The following is a 16,690-nucleotide window of genomic DNA, read 5'->3' as shown; positions in this document are numbered from 1 at the left end:
TCCGACGCCGGAGTGGATATCCGGTGTGGCTTAGTGGATAAAGCATCAGCACGTTGAGCTGAAAACCCGGGTTTAAATCCCGGCGCCGGAGAGAATTTTTCTCCGTTCCATTGCTCTTTCATCGTATGATGACGCAGAATATCTGCATGGAAATATCATATGTACTTCGGTACATTAAAATAATATATATAATAATTTTTATTTTAATATAACCTGTGCTGATAAAACCACTTAGGTCTATTTTATGGAAATTTTAAACTTTTACTCTTTAGAAATATTACATAATGTATAAACTGCTGTTTTTAAATGGTTTTCTCAGTTTGAGACAATGAGCTGGTCATCTACACATAACAATGGTTAACTCTGAAATATTTATTATAGCAATGTACCGAACTACATATGATATTTCCATGCAGGAATTCTGCGTTATCATATAAAGAAGGGTCGGTGGAGCGGAGAAAATTCTCTCCGGCACCGGGATTCGAACTCGTGTTTCGAATCCTGGTGCCGGAGAGAATTTTCTCCGCTCCACCGATCCTTCATCATATGATAACGCAGAATTACTGCATGGAAATATCATATGTACTTCGGTACATCGCTATAATATGATATGCGTATATAATCGCTAGTGATTTAAGACGGCGCTCATTTCGTCGGATCCCGGCCACTTAGTCACCCGTAATGAGTGCACCTCTGCACATTAGTGTTTTGGACATTGTGCCACTGTCACATATCTATGAGACAGTGCATGAGGGTTGGCCACTAAAGAGAAACTAAGAGGTTGAGCTTAAACTGGGAGGATTCAATCCGGCATCAGAATTGGAATCCGGCGTGACTTAGTGGATAGAGCATCAGCACGTAGAGCTGAAAACCCGGTTTCAAATCCCAGTGGCGGAGAAAATTTTTCTCCTTTCCACCGATCCTTCATCATCTGAAATATTTGTTTGCCTTCAATTCCTCTAACCACATTATAACTTCATCTAAGTATAGATAAGACAATTTAAGATATAAAGGAGAGCTTTGGCTGAACTCTTGAAAAATGAACTAGAGTGTTCAAGATATGCCATTTCATACATGAATTTTTATTACGTTTTCCTTATACATTTCCTGTATTTCCTCAACTAAGTGGACTGGAATTCATTTATTTTCATTATCGTCTATCATATGTCTCTGTCTATATAATTAAAGGCCGTTTTATAATCTGTAAAATCTGTAAATTATATATATATATATATATATATATATATGTATAAAGTGGAAGTGAAATAACCTTGCAGATTGAAAAGGACGATAGGATACGCTTAAATGAATGGAAAATCTATATTACGTTTTGTGATTAAATGCACGGTTAATTAGAAAATTAAGTTTGAAGTTTCAGCAGTCCGGCAACATTGCCGTTAACACACACTACTCGTTATACAGATGTAAGAGGTCAACGAACTCGCCGTGTCTCGGTAGATGAACTGCTCGACGTTGCAACCTGTTCGCAGTGGCTTGAAAGTAAATGTTCTGAAAATTAAATTTACACAAAAACCGTCCACGCTATTGAAATAGCCAGAGGTATAAATTATTATTTATTAGTTTTTCTATCGATATGGACAAAAATCAATAACCTACTAGTAATAATTACCGAATAAGAGGTTGTTAAATATTTTGGGGAAGAAAACATTCTTTTCTGAAAAAAAAAACTGTGAACTTTCCACCAATATGGCATAGTTTTTTTTTTTGTTACATACAATATGAACTATTCCATCTGAAAATCTGCCAGGCTACCTCACTTCCACCTGTATGTATGTATAAATATATCATGTTAGTTATATACTTGAAATAATAAACAGTAAAATGTTTCTGTTATTCTGTTTCGGTTTCATTAACGCCAATATGCTTTCTTCCTCTAGGAGCTCAATATAATTACTCAAGCAATTTCTGGTAGTTCACGAGTCCCACAAACATCGTATTTAAAAAAAATCCTGTAATGAAAGTACTTTTAAATAGTATCTTTAAGGACAAACTTCCATACTCAGAACGAGAATCGAACCGGGGATCTCATGATTTGTAATCAGGAATGCTGACCATTAGATCACGAAGCCGCATCTGTTTGATTGTCATTTTTAATAATTGCATTGTTAGATAACGTCGTCTGTTGTATATGCAACTAGCATAATCTAGTTCTATCCAAGGTTGCATTTTATTTTACGAATTCTACTAGAAAAACTTCCTTATTCTACACTGCCACTTCTCATTCTACCGCAGCTTTACAACACTAGTCACAATTTAATCTCTATCACTAATTCCAGTTTGAGTTGTCGAAATTTGAACCACTCTCTCGGGCGAGAAGAGCCTAGGCAATTACCCTTTTGCTATTGATGCGACAAGTAGCTGAAAATGATTAAACTTTTAAAATCCTGAATTGTGTGTTCTAGCAAACTCTTAATTCCTTGTCAGTTCGAAGAGGAGATTGTGCGACGTTATATAATAGAACATACCACAAATGACATAATGTATTATGTACACTCTTTGGCACGGAAAGTGGTCACCCTCCTGTAACATGAATTTTTCTAAGTGACGTTCGGTTTAATGCGAGATTCACAAGGGGAAATATTAAGCATCGAGGTCCGAGGATTAAATCAAATCGTAGCAGCGACGTATCTACATGTAACCAAACAACATACTCCCTAATAGCCTCTATGGCTTAGCGAGAGAGATATTTTTTTCGTTAAAACACCGGACTTCGAATCTCTCTATGTAAAACGCACGCATGTAAACACAGCGCACACGATGATTCCCGAGCTATTCCGAAATGGGACTTGGTTTCTGAACAGCGATCAATTTCCGTGCCAAAGGGTGTACTTTCCAAGGATATAAATGGAAAAATTTGATTTATATCTAATAGATTCAAATTTCCTTAAATTAGATTATCATATCTGTACTTTAATCACATTGCCAGAAAATAGCAGCATCACAATCAATGACGACTCACAAAATAGTCATGGTTCGATATTTTTTGCTTTTTTATTGCTGATTCTCGCTGAGAGGGAGGGAGTCCCAGAAGTCCATGCGAGCTTTGAACAGATCGGGCACCACACTGATGCGCAGTGGCATGATGCCATCAACTGGTTCTACTGGCGGTTCCTGGTGCCCAAACACGTAGTACGTCACTTGGTCCTGATTGTCACCTGCAGCCGGCCACGCAATGCTCTGAGGTATAGTTCCTTCACTAGGGGTTGGGTGGCTGAAGGAAAAGATAGGCAAAAAAAACAGTAAATGATAAATGTAGGCCTACAACTTCTAGTACCGGTACATAACTTTATGAAGAGGATCAAAATATAAAAGAAAAATCCATTTTTGGTACGCCTATATTTATGTGAAGAAAAGAAATAAACTAACAGGAAACGTATGTATATATACTGGGTGTTCATTTCAAAGTGTGTCATGACGTCACTGTTGTTGGGTCACCGATTTGAAGCGAGTTTCAGCTTATATGTTAGAGAAGTTGCCTATTATTTAAGGCGTTCTTCAATCTGAACTTGAGAACGTGTACGGTGTAACTTGAACGTCGTAGCAACAGATGGCGGTCTGTACGGTCTGTGTGCTACCATAACCTCTTTCGAACTGTGTTTTGCGCCGGCAAGTCGTACACAGGGTATTTGTTATCATCGGTTGCGTACGGCAACATTCCACAACACAAATCAAATGCTCCGTGTCCATGTTGACCGTCGAAGTTAATGTTAACAAATACGTAAGTAATCGTCTTAACCCTCTCCCCATATCCCGACAGTACGTATTTCCAAACAGTTCACATTCCTGCCACTACCGGCGTTACCGTACGTATCGGCACGTACTCTTCAGAATGAACGCCGTACTTGCTAGCCAACTTCTCTGCCTCTTAGATTATACACCTGAGCTGCGGAAGTGTAGGAAGATTGAATTCTCTAGGCTCATCAGCTAGCCACATGACGGCATACAGCGAGCCAAGACAAATTTTGAACTGAACACCCAGTATATATATATATATATATATATATATATATATATATATATATAAATTTTAATAAACATTTTTGTTTATATAATAACGAAACTCTATTAGCTGCTCAGTTATCTACCCTTAGTAGAAATGGTAATAGCAACATAGTCGAAAAAATTACTTGAAAATAAAAAAAATAAACATACATATGAAAAAAATTATCAGGGAATCAGGTCTAGGGGAAATCGAACCCCTTACTCGTGCGCAACCCTGTACGCGAGTACTTATCACTATACCTAGGCCACACCGGTTGCCGCTACAAATATTTTTAGAAGATTGAAATCACCTTATGCATCGCATTCAGTATCTGTAGCATGATTCTTCAAGTTGAACCTCCAGATGCCAAATATCTACATACACAGCTCCATAAATTTATATGTGCTGAGAATTACTAAGGCACACTGTTGTTCAAGGTTTTTCAATTAAACGATTTCTTAAACGCCATGTATTAAACGAAACTTAATTAACTGAAAAATGTGTATTTTCTGCACCTGTATCTGGTTAACATTGTCATCAGCGAAATCAATAAGTAAGGTTATCTCCTTTCCTTGTTATTAACTCGGTCCGAATTCAGCTTTCTATAATCTGTTTTTTTAGAATCATTAATTGAATAGAATTTCTCTGAAATACATTAAATAAGCGTTTAATTTTTATCAACATTTTGTCTCTAGATATATATATTTTTTAAACATATTAACTACTAATTTACTCGTAACAAGTCCATAATATTTCAGAAACTCAGCAGCTGCCAGAAAATCTACAGCTGCCAACATTAAATTTATAAATAAATCACAATGCTATAGTTGTGTCCTTATTAAACGAATTCCACAAATGTCTAATATTCGAAAAGTAATCGGAAGTATAACAGAAATTCTTCCGATCTAGTTGACCCAAATTTGACCATGTTCATTATTTGCTAGTGACTGTTTATCAACTTATGGACCGTTATAGGATAAACTCAAAAATAACTCAGAGAAATTGTTTTTTTAAATGATTGTTTTCATTGTAGTTCACTGAACACATCTCCAGTACCATTAGAGGTCCGCAAAACATAGGCTGAGAGGTATTAATTCACGGTGTTCGAATTCATAGTCACGGTGTATGCTGGTTTTATGTCCATATGGCTCAGCAAATATGAACTATCATCCAACCAGTACGAGATTATACAATATTATATCAATGTATAGAAATAAAAAGTTGTTACGATATACGTTCTGTAATAAATTGAGATTTTTTTTCTAAAGTAAAATAAGCTAATTTTTAGTTGGAGTGAAATATTGACAGTGTGGTTAGAATGATGATCCTTCCAGTAGTTATAACTATCTTTAAAAATCAGATTTTTCTCTGCACTCTAATTCCAAATTCATCACGATGTTCGGTGGCACCGGTCTCATATCGCAGCCCTAGTATTATATTGTCGTAACTTCCAAAAATTGAATTTTGAGTGACAGTTTTGTAATCTTTATTTCTCTACCAAACAGTAGAACTGTCGTATATCTCCAAGTTCAAGAACAAAGTCAACAGGACTCATACCGGTATTGGTAATCCTGATTTTTCATACGACTTTGAAATGTTTATCTTGTATTTACTCAAAACTAACTTTTGGTACGTAAAGATTAATTTTTGGTCCTACAGAATTGATCTGTTATGATAATAATGAGAGGAGAAAAATTTGGTCTGTTGCCAAGGATCGAATCCGGATCATTGGTCCTACGTACCAAGCGCTCTAACCATTGAGCTACGCCGAAGTTCAATCCACAGCACCGGATTGAATCCCCCTCCTCTAGTGCTTTTTTCCTTTGTGGCCTTACTCCATGTTCGACATATATGTTGACATATATTAAGTCAATTGCCATTATGCAAGGAGGACACTAAATTGAGTGACTTGGTGGCGGGGATTCCACAGTAGGCCTATATGGACTGTTGGGCGAAGAATCTACGTAAAAAAAATAAAAATAAATCTTTACATAGATTCTTCGCCCAATAGTGGATATACTGTGAAATCCTGGCCACCAAGTCACTCAATTGAGCGCGCTCCTTGTATAATGGCAGTTCACTTAATATATGTCAACGTATATGTCGATCATGGAGTAAGGCCACAAAGGAAAAAAAAAAAAACACTAGAGGAGAGGGATTCGATCCGGTGCTGTGGATTGAACTTTGGCGTAGTTCAGTGGTTAGAACGCTTGGTACGTAGAACCAGGGACCCGGGTTCGATCCCTGGCACCGGAGCGAATTTTTCTCCTCTAATAACCTTTATAACTTTTGGTAGTTACGACAGTATTATTTTAGGGGTGCCATATACTTGTTGGAATTTCATGAGAGAATTTCCTTCCTTATAAGGGCTCGCTAGTAGGCTATGTGGTTTGACGCTTTAGGGTAGGCCCACACTGTGGCAAACAAACTGTTTCAGGCTGCTATTTCAAACATTTTCAGTACACATTGCAGCAAACAAGTCATTAACCAAACACACATTTCCCGTGAACCTTCAAGTTAAAATAATTTTACAATTATTCTAAATAGCCGGACGTATTTCTAGTCACAGAAGAAGCTTCTCAATATTTCAATCCAACTAAAAATCGGTTTATTTAACTTTAGATAAAAAGTTGAATTTATTAGAGTACGTACGCCATAACAACTTTTGTTTCTATACATTGATTTAATATTGTAGGTTATTAATATATGTATTAAACAACATATTTTAAGGTTGTAATTGTTATTTCAAGTTTTGAAATACTGTACCCGAAATAATAAATTCTTTGCATTGTATTTTTCTGGCAAAAACATTATTATTATTATTATTATTATTATTATTATTATTATTATTGTATGTATTCCCACTGCAAATAGGTATATACCCGGTGGCAGTGGCAACTAATTACACTCAATAATGACAATAATAAACAGAATTAATAAATAATAATAAATTAATAATAATACTAATAATTAATATTAATAGTAATAATAATAATAATGATAATAATAATATAATAACGGGGAACGTCCTAAATTAAATGAAGCACGATCACTTAATATTGTTACTTTATTGTAGCCTTTAAGCAGTGATAATAGAATTCCTAATTTATTGAAGTATTGCAACAGGATATTGTTAAGGTTTGTTGTTGCTTTTGAAACCGTGGTAATAGAATTCCTAATTTATTTAAATAACATTTAAAGTAAATCTAATTTGTATCTTAACCCTAAGTTCGAACTAAAGCCCACGAGTATGATATATTCATATCAGCACAAGTACCTTTCAGCACTACACTCATTTTGCTGACAACTCACTCACTGCACTGGAACTACGACAAATTTCACTGATTCTATCCTGATTTCACTAACACTTCAAAAATATTGCACTGTTGAAATACTTTGCACTGCCACTATAAACTAAGCTTCACTGTCAGAAACACACTTCACTTACACAACACACTTCACTGACACAACACACTTCACACTTCACTGATACAACACTTCAATAACAAATATCAATTAAACTCTTTAAATAGTATGTGTAATATAGGCCTACTACCATCTATTAGTGAAGTCATTAAGCCTATTTTAAATACATTTTTGGTTATTGGTAAAGCCTTCAGTAAGACTGCAGGTAAAGCATTCCAGTCCCTGATAGTACGATTGAGAAAAGAAAATCTTCCAGTGTCCATTTTCTGTCTTCTTTCCCTCAATTTATATGAGTGGTCATTCCTTGAAGAGCAATTTGGCGGCTGCAACCTATTTTTTATTTCTCTCCAGGCAGGCTCACCTCTGTATGTTTTCAACATTGCGCATAATCGAATTCGCGTTCTCCTGTCCGTGAGTCTGTCCCATTTTAATGGTGAATTATTACAACACTTGAGAGCCCGTTTTTTTTTAATCTTTTCCAGTATCTTAATATGTTCTAATCTGTAAGGATCCCAATATGCAGTACCATATTCCATTACTGGACGTACTAGTGATTTATATGCAATGTCTTTGGATTTATCAGAGCCTTTTCTTAGTACCTCATCACAAAGTGTAACGCTCTCCATGCTTTTCCCGCTGTGTCAGTAACGTCTTTCTCCCAGCCGAGATCGCTGCTAAATGTTATTCCTAGGTATTTACATTTGTTAACTTCCGGAATGATTTCACCCCCTAACGTATAAGATGCAATTATTTTATTTCTTTTTCTTGTAAAGCTGATGGCTTTGCTCTTTAGAGATTTTTTTTTTCATTTTTTTTTTGGCTATTGCCCAGTCATTTATTCTATTGAGGTCATTTTGAAGAAGAGTATTATCTTCATAACTTTTTATTTCCCTGTATACGATACAATCATCGGCGAATAAGCGAACCCTGGACAAGATATTATTAGTTGTAAAATATACGTATCTGGTAGGAAGAATGTAAATAATGAATCGATAATTATAATTGGTGTTAAATTGATATAGAAAAGCCATTTTCTTCAATTTTAGATTTCTTGCTACATAGTTATTTCAAACACCTTCAATATAGGCCTGTTACTGTAGCAAACAAATCACATAGTCAGCTGGAAAGATGTTTCTGCATTTTGACTGCTGCAAACCAGTTGACATTAAACAACTCCCGGCTATCTCTCCCTGCTCGGAACAAACAAAACTTTTCGTCTGCATAATGTATTCGTGTGATAGGCTAGAATCTGCTTATCAAGTGGTTTAGTTGGTTGTAGTAAACCGTCTGAGTCAGTTTCATTCAGCCTAACACTGCTTTGTTTCGTGCAGTGTGGTTGAGCCCTTAGATGATTCTGCCACGGCGTAGGTTTTAGCATATTATGCCCACTAAAATATGTTATTAAGATCCAAGTGAATATCATACATCACATAAAAGTGACGTTTCTCACATCAATAAAATTGTCGTCTCACAGTATTTTAGAGGAAATTAACTTAGTTACATCATACTTGTAGGGAAATTTCTTACCCATATTTTGCCACATTTGTCCACAATGTGACCACAGCATCGACTACCTCAAGGTCAGGATGTCCGGCCGTCCATTTTTGGGGATCAGATCCATAAGACAGGATATACTGCATTTCATCAGCATGGAGGACGCCTAGGACATAAGTTTGTTCTGTGTTATGTGAGTGATTTCATTACATTAACGGATAATGCAAAAATTGAAATGCAAATATTATTCTGACTCTTTCTGGGAGTGTTAGAATGTTTTTATATAAAAAAGAATAGCCTATATATTTTTGTTCTAGCAATGAAGTATTATATATTTATAAAATATTATTCTAATAGAGTCAAGGAAGAATGCACATTACTCGAGGTATTTCAGTGAAAGCAAATCGACTTTTATTTATTACAGAAGCAAATTATTAAATTATGTCTACATAAACCTATTGATTTTCCATATCAAAAATTGTTTTTAGACTTTAAGGTTCTGAAAATAAGATAAATTTATTATATTGTATTAATAAAATTCATACGTAAAAATCGAAAGACTTTGAATTGTATTCTCATAGTTATGAAGGTATGAATTCTTTAAGATTGTTTGAACCAAAGTGCAATACTGATACAGTATTTAATCATAGTAGTAATTTAGGCCCAAGAATATATAACAAATTTATATTTAAATATCCTAATCTTGTCAATTCTAATAGTTCTAGTATTAAATTTAAAAACTGGTGTATGAATTTTATAAATAATGAAAAATTGTAATAGTTATTTATGCAACAATTGGATAATCTTGATGATTATGGCATGAATGAATGTTTGTCGCACGAACGATTGTGAATTTATTTAATTAAATCAAGAAAATTTTACAACCCTGAAAAGATTTTCATTTAAACATCGGTATACATATATCTGAAATTGAGGATAAAATTATACCAGTTTGAATAATTTTATTATTATGAAATTGAATATTTCATTTTGGTTCAACATATAAAATTATAAAGTTTGCATAGCAAATTCGACAATTTTTACGAGTGTCATAATAAGATTATGTACGAGTTGGATAAAACACTCTATGACATCTTACAATTATAAATTATAGGAAATAAATTATGAAATAAATTTGGGATCGATAGCTCACAGAGTCTTCATATGTTCGTATCGATTAGTTGCGCCTGGCATTGACACTGAATAAAGAGAAATGGATGAACTTACAGGTTATGTTACAAATGTTCCTTTATTTTGTTAGTATAGGGGAAACTCGGCTAATTCCGCAGTAGTGCATATATGATTTTACTGCGGCTTTACAATAGTGTGAACGCAAGTTTTGAGAGGCTGTCTTCTGCATTGCTATAGAAAAATCAAGGATGTTGGTCGACACCTCTGTCGGCAATACAGTGAAACATCGAAAGTTGACTATTTTTCGTGTTTTGCTACACAGCTGTGAAGAAAGTGAGCTTTGTTACATATAAATTGTTCCTTTTATGTTACTTTCATAATGTATTTCATAATTATTTACTACTGCGGAATTAGCCAAGTCCTATTGCGAATTTATCCGCACTGTTGCGGAATTACCCGAGTTGTTCTTTTTCAACTTTAATGTATGTACAACTAAATATATATACATTGTAATAGGTCTCGTTATCTCATTTGGTAAAGAAAAATTTCGTCCATGTCTACATACCTTGATAATATTTTTCAATAAACATTTTGATAAAAATATGATAGATTTACTTCTTAATATTGCGGAATTAGCCGAGTCTCCATTTCTCTGAACCACAGAACTGTTTTATGTCATATTACAAAAGTTATACAAAATTGTTAAAGATTGTAAGTTAATGATATATTACCTTCTGTCCTGCATTTCATTTCTTCTTACGTTGCGCGTAGAAGTGGTAAGCAAAATGGCAAGTGTTCCGTATTACGTCATACCGAATACATCATTGCTTTTAATGGCACGCGTTTTGTAACAAGCCGATTACGAACGATATTGGATGTAGTAACAACCTGTTTATAATGCTAGGATAGCGTAAGATTAAAATTTTATATTCTTATTGTGTAGAAGATATAAAACAAATTGTTATATACTTCTGAATTAAAAATCATAAATCCGCCCCTGAGCACGAGTTTTACTCTTTCAGGGGTGAGCTAAAATTTTTATCTGTGTATACTATATTTTAGTTTACAAGTTTAGCAAAAAATAAAAATAAAAAATGTAATTAATGCAGGCATCATATGCTGCTTTATTTTATTGGAAAGTTATATAGGCTAAATTACCCGCTAACAGCATGATCAATGGGATTTTGTTTCATGTTTACCTTAGTTTTGGTACGTTTAGGATTAATTTTGATTAATATAATACCAGTAATATATTTTTATCGACGCTTTCAACTGCGGAGTGTATTCACTGTCTAAATTTAATAAAGGGTGCGTCAGAAAGAACGGATGGATTTCAAACTATCGATACGCAACGAGGAGAGAGATATAGTGAGGGGGACCACGACTGTTGGGTCAGCCATAGAATGCAGTTTCAGTTGAGAATATGGTGTTGGTCTGGTGTACAACGTGCTTTCATCGTAGAGACATTTTTGAAAAATGAAGAGTCTGTGATCGCCACTCAGGACTCATTTCGACATCGGATGTCACGCTAGGATTCCAACTCGGAATACAATTTTGCGGTGGGTGGCTTCATTTCGTATCACAGGTTCAACATTAAAGAAGAAATCATCTGGACGAAATTCTATTGCACTGAGATTGTCCGAGGCTACGGTAAGATCTCGCGCCCTGTGACTTCTTTCTTTGGGACCATTTGAAGGCGTAAGTTTGTAAACATCGATCACATACACTGGACGAACTGGAGACAGCGATTCGTGAAGAAATCGTGGCAATTGCACCAGCTATGACTGTGAAAGTGATGGCGAACATCAGAAAACGCCTCGATGCCTGTATTGAAAGCCAAGGACATCATATGGATGATGTTATTTTCCATAAATAAACTGCATGTATTGGTGAATATGTTGATAACAATAAATTTTTGATTTGATGAATCTTTACAATTTTCTTGCCATGTGAAATCCATCCGTTCTTTCTGACGCACCCTGTATGAATGAGAAATGGCAGACGACATTTGCTTGCAACGTATATCAAAGACAGGGTTCTTTTATATGCCGTAAATCTGCATTACTCATTGCTTTACTTTCCTCCCGAAGGAAGCCATGCTAAGGATTTTATCGCCTTGGTTTTAAAAGTAGTGTGCACTTACCAAGATCAAATCTCAAGTCACCGTATCTCGCCTTGGCTATTAGACTGTACTTCCCTCGATAACCGAAGTTATAGAGGTAGACTGTGCTGTGTCCAGCCTGCAGATGCAGTTCCACCGACTTCTGTATGTTGTGCTGCATGAACCTGTCGTTGGCTGCCTGGTGTCACAACAGAACACAATTTAAAAGACGCTCCGAGTAATTAGTAGCAAAACGTCACAGTATTTGGATACTCACTTCGATCAGTTTGTGATAGTTATCTGGAGTGATAGTGTGGTTGGTGCCAATATAGAAGTCTGCTACACTCTGCCATGTTGCAGCGATCATATCCTGCGATTCACTTTCCCATAAAAAGAAAGCAGTCTCTCCCAGTCGATCAAAGTTGAGGTTCAGTTTATCCATAACATCTTTGGTGCCGATATAAGCTGAAAAAGTATTATTATTATTATTATTATTATTATTATTATTATTATTATTATTATTATTATTCGAAGCATGATCAAATGAATATGGTCTGCTGTTCTTGAAGTATTGTCACATGGTATGTGTTGTGATGCCTCATTATGTACAGCAATCGAGAACATTTTGGATATATAAATAGGAAATGTAGACGTAAAGCACCTGTTAACAGGGTTAGTGTTACTCCAAATTTCTCCAAAGGAGAATTATTCAGAATGTGTTGCGAGAAGAGGTGGAAGGCTCTGAGTCAGGGTCTCAGTTAGAAAATAAATAATTGTTGCAAAAATGCACAAACGCAAAATTATATTTGTGCGAATTGCGAAAAGCTTGTGCAATGTTATGAATAATTCTACACAAAGATAAAATTAATAATGTGTGCAGAAACAGAAAGTTATGTAATTTCTTTCTTGTAGTTTTATTGCTTTCAATTCATCTTATAACACTCTATAGACACTTACGTAAGTAAATCATTACACGTAGGTATGTTTAGAATCAATTACTGCAGAATTTGCATCCCATTAGAGTACATTGTTTTATGAGTATACTGAAATTCTTTACGAGTAGGCCCTTCCAAGATTTATTGTTAGCGGAGTGCTAACTCTTTCTACTGAAAGGCGGTCTCTAATTATTCCAGTTTTTACAAGATTCATGCAACTAAATTCTCGCTGGCGATTTACAGTATGCGATTGAATTATATAAATCAATTAGAAGAAATGTTTCACTTAACTTACATTAATTGCACCAATTCTTTCAAATCCATTCCTGAACATCTGTTGCTCAATACCTTTTTGAACATTGCCCATACCATTAGCATTTCTTTTAAATTCACATTAGTTCAAACACATCTCTTTCATTTTCTCCACTATCTTCATTTATGAAGTCAAATGTAGTTGTCGCATTTCTGCCCATTTCCATTGAAAGTTTCTTGCATTTTTAGAAGGCGAGTAGCAAAATGCGACAAATGCGACTGTCACTTAAACCCTGCTCTAAGTCCTTCAGTTTACGGTGCCAATTTGTCACCATATGACTTTTACTAGTTCGGACCCTTAAAGAGGCTGTTAAGGAACACAAATTCCATATAAAGATGAAATGAAGGCCGAAGTGCTGAAATATAGTTCAAGAAACAGCCAGTCTTTCCTTTTCTTCTTCTTCCTCTTCATATGCTGATAATATCAGTGGCGACTGCTTCTATTGACATTTTCTGAATTTATGTGTCCAGTTGATTGTATCCGACGCCTCTCATATATACGAGTACAATGATAGTTGAGACGTGTATGAAGATTTCTTCCAAGGAAACTTACTGCATTTTTGTTGAAAGGTAATGGTATCTGACTCCTCTCCACACGAGGCACTTTTTTTTTACATCTATGTAGATTTCTCCTAAGGAAACCACTGCATTAATGTATCCTTGAACATTGTTTTCCTATATCATTCTTTTCAAGTAGCACCTTAATAAATTAGTAAATGAGCTCAAAGAAACACGCCACCGCGAGTTCTAATGCTTAAAGTGACATATCGATCTGAAGATTACACTGTACAACAAATTTGAACTTTGTGTCTGCCCTTTAGATGAAAGTATGTGATTCTGTATAAACAAAAGGTGCTTGATTCATATCTGAAAACCAAAATGGTCCATCACGTACCGTTTTTTTAGGAGACCCGTTTTTCATATTTATACAAATTGGTCAGAGAGAAAATTAACAGCGACACTCATTACGGAAAACACATACACTACAATGATTTTTTTGGCCGTTTCCGCTTGTAGGCATTTGGTGGAGTGTCCCTGATAGTAGACCAACAATATTCAGCTAGCATACTTCCATTCCATCGTCCACTGAAGCGCTTTTCAAACATAGCAATGTCCTGGTGGAATCTTTCGCCACGCTCATCACTAACTGCATCCAGGTTTTGAGGGGAAAAAATCTAGATGTGAGTCAAAAAAGTGTAGTTTTAAAGACATATTGCAGCCTATAACACGAAAGCATTTCACCATGTCACGAACAAGATCTTCATAATTTGACTATAATTATGTGTGTATATTCCGCCTTTGCTTATCATACAATATGAATGAATTAATTAGTCATATTTTTTCTCATTAACGTTTTCGGTACGTAAATTGTACCATCTTCAGATGTTTGTATATGATGCTAATTGTTAACCAAGCCTGTGGGTGCATGTATCTGGACTTAAATGGTCAGTGTTTTTGTGCATGCTGTGCGATGTCGGTGAAGTGTTGTCATGATTACACAAATGATCACCTTAACTCTTATATACTATTTGCTGGTACCACACTTTATCAAACTTAAATTAGAATGTTTCAGTCATTATTTAAAAAACACTATATAAAACACTGTTTAAAAACACTGTTTAAAACTATTTAAAAGCACTTAGTTTTTACATCACTTTAACTATGTGAAGTATGTGATCACTTATTGTGTGGTGTTTGCCGGTTTGAAGTTAAATGAGGCACTTGTGGTGATCTTGTTTAGCGTTGAGTTGGACGCAATATCGTAACATGACTATGTTTTCTAAAAGTGATGTTGAGACACTTCTATTAAGTTGATGGCATATGTAATATTATAACAGAATGAAGATTGTCAGGTCCGTGGCTTTAGTATCGCCTGGCGTGTCTGTAACAATATGATTAAGTATTAATTTATGAATTTGAAATTGGGAATGTTTGTAATTAAATTGGAAATTCCTTTTACTGGTATTGGTATGGTTAACTGCTTGGGTAATGCCTATTATGTAAGAAAAGTAACTTACAGTTTTAACGTGTATTGATCTGCTCGTGCTTGATGCTAGGCTGATACTAGAGCGATGGACTTGCTCACAGTATTTTTTTAGTTAGTTATATTGTCTGTTTCCGGAAGTAGAGGGGGTGTCGGTGAAATCTGTGTGTGTGATTGTTTGGGCGGGAATAGTTTGAATAAATTGAAGAGTGGGTTATTTATGTTGGCTATTTGTTCATTTAGTAGGGGTTTTCCTGAGTTGTGTTCTTTTATAATATGAAATTGTTCCGCCGTTTCTATTGTGGGGTCGTTTGTGATTTTTAGTATTTTCAGAGTGTCATTAATATTTGCGAGTTCGTGGTTTTCATCTATAAGGTGTTGTGCAAATTTAGATCTGTTTCTATTATAAACGAAATCAGAGGTATGTTCCCGAAATCTTATTTTAAAGTTGCGCCGGGTCTGTCCTATATATGTTTTGGTGCAATTTTTGCAGTTTAACTGGTATATGCCACTGTTTAGGAGGGGTTCATTGTGGTTGGTATTATTGGGAATTATATTGTTTAGTTTGTTGTTGGTACGAGGGGCTATGTTAATATTTTGTTTTTTAAAAAAGTTGCTAAGTTTGTTTGAAATCTTGCCGTAATATGTTAGACTATGCCATTGTTTTTTGTTTTGTGTTTTCTCAGGCTGTAATGTTGTGAATTCTTTTTTATGTAGTTTTGTTTTTCTCTTTTGTATTAAGTTGTTAATTAGTTGGTTTTCGTATCCATTTTCAGAGGCTATTTGCTTTATATAATTAAGTTCTTTATTGTAATTATCTCTATTTAGCGGTGTTGTGAGTAATCTATCAATGAGGAAACGAAATTTGCTAATTTTATGTGTGATTGGATGTATTGAATGTTTTTTTATAGCATGTGTGGTTGTTGTTTCTTTCCGGTATATGTTGAATGTAATTGTTGGGGTTGCTATTGTTATATTTAAATCTAGAAAATTAAGGCTATTGTTATTGCTTTGTTCAAGGGTGAATTTTATGTTTTGATGCCATTTGTTAAATTCTTCTAGTATTTGACTATCTTTGTTTTGGGTGTTTTCGTATATTATTATTGTATCGTCAACATATCTTGCGTATGTGCTGAAATTGAACTTATTATTTAAATTATTTATGTGTTTGTTTTCAAGTTCTTGTAGAAATATGTTAGCTAAATATCCAGATAAGGGGTCACCCATGGCTAATCCAGTTGATTGAATGTATATTTTATTATCAAATTTGAAATAATTCTGTTTTAGGGATGTTTTTAGTAAAT

The 16,690-nt window shown here is 34.9% G+C and overlaps 1 protein-coding gene across 2 annotated transcripts in view; it reads right to left on the bottom strand.

Moving 5' to 3' along the window:
* Positions 1 to 2,912: 2,912 nt before the first annotated feature.
* The window catches only part of LOC138705180 (juvenile hormone esterase-like), a 36,490-nt gene continuing 22,712 nt past the window's right edge, over positions 2,913 to 16,690 (bottom strand). For both annotated transcript variants that reach the window (XM_069833888.1, XM_069833889.1), the window contains exons 8-11: positions 12,433 to 12,620; positions 12,198 to 12,354; positions 8,957 to 9,089; positions 2,913 to 3,232 (exon numbers count right to left, since the gene is read on the bottom strand). In XM_069833888.1, coding sequence (XP_069689989.1) covers positions 3,013 to 3,232; positions 8,957 to 9,089; positions 12,198 to 12,354; positions 12,433 to 12,620 — 698 coding nt within the window. In that variant the 3' untranslated portion in view covers positions 2,913 to 3,012. The remainder of the gene's footprint in view (positions 3,233 to 8,956; positions 9,090 to 12,197; positions 12,355 to 12,432; positions 12,621 to 16,690) is intronic.

Source organism: Periplaneta americana, chromosome 8, assembly GCF_040183065.1.
Source record: "Periplaneta americana isolate PAMFEO1 chromosome 8, P.americana_PAMFEO1_priV1, whole genome shotgun sequence".
NCBI lineage: Eukaryota > Metazoa > Arthropoda > Insecta > Blattodea > Blattidae > Periplaneta > Periplaneta americana.
This window is presented reverse-complemented; position numbering and strand designations above follow the sequence as displayed.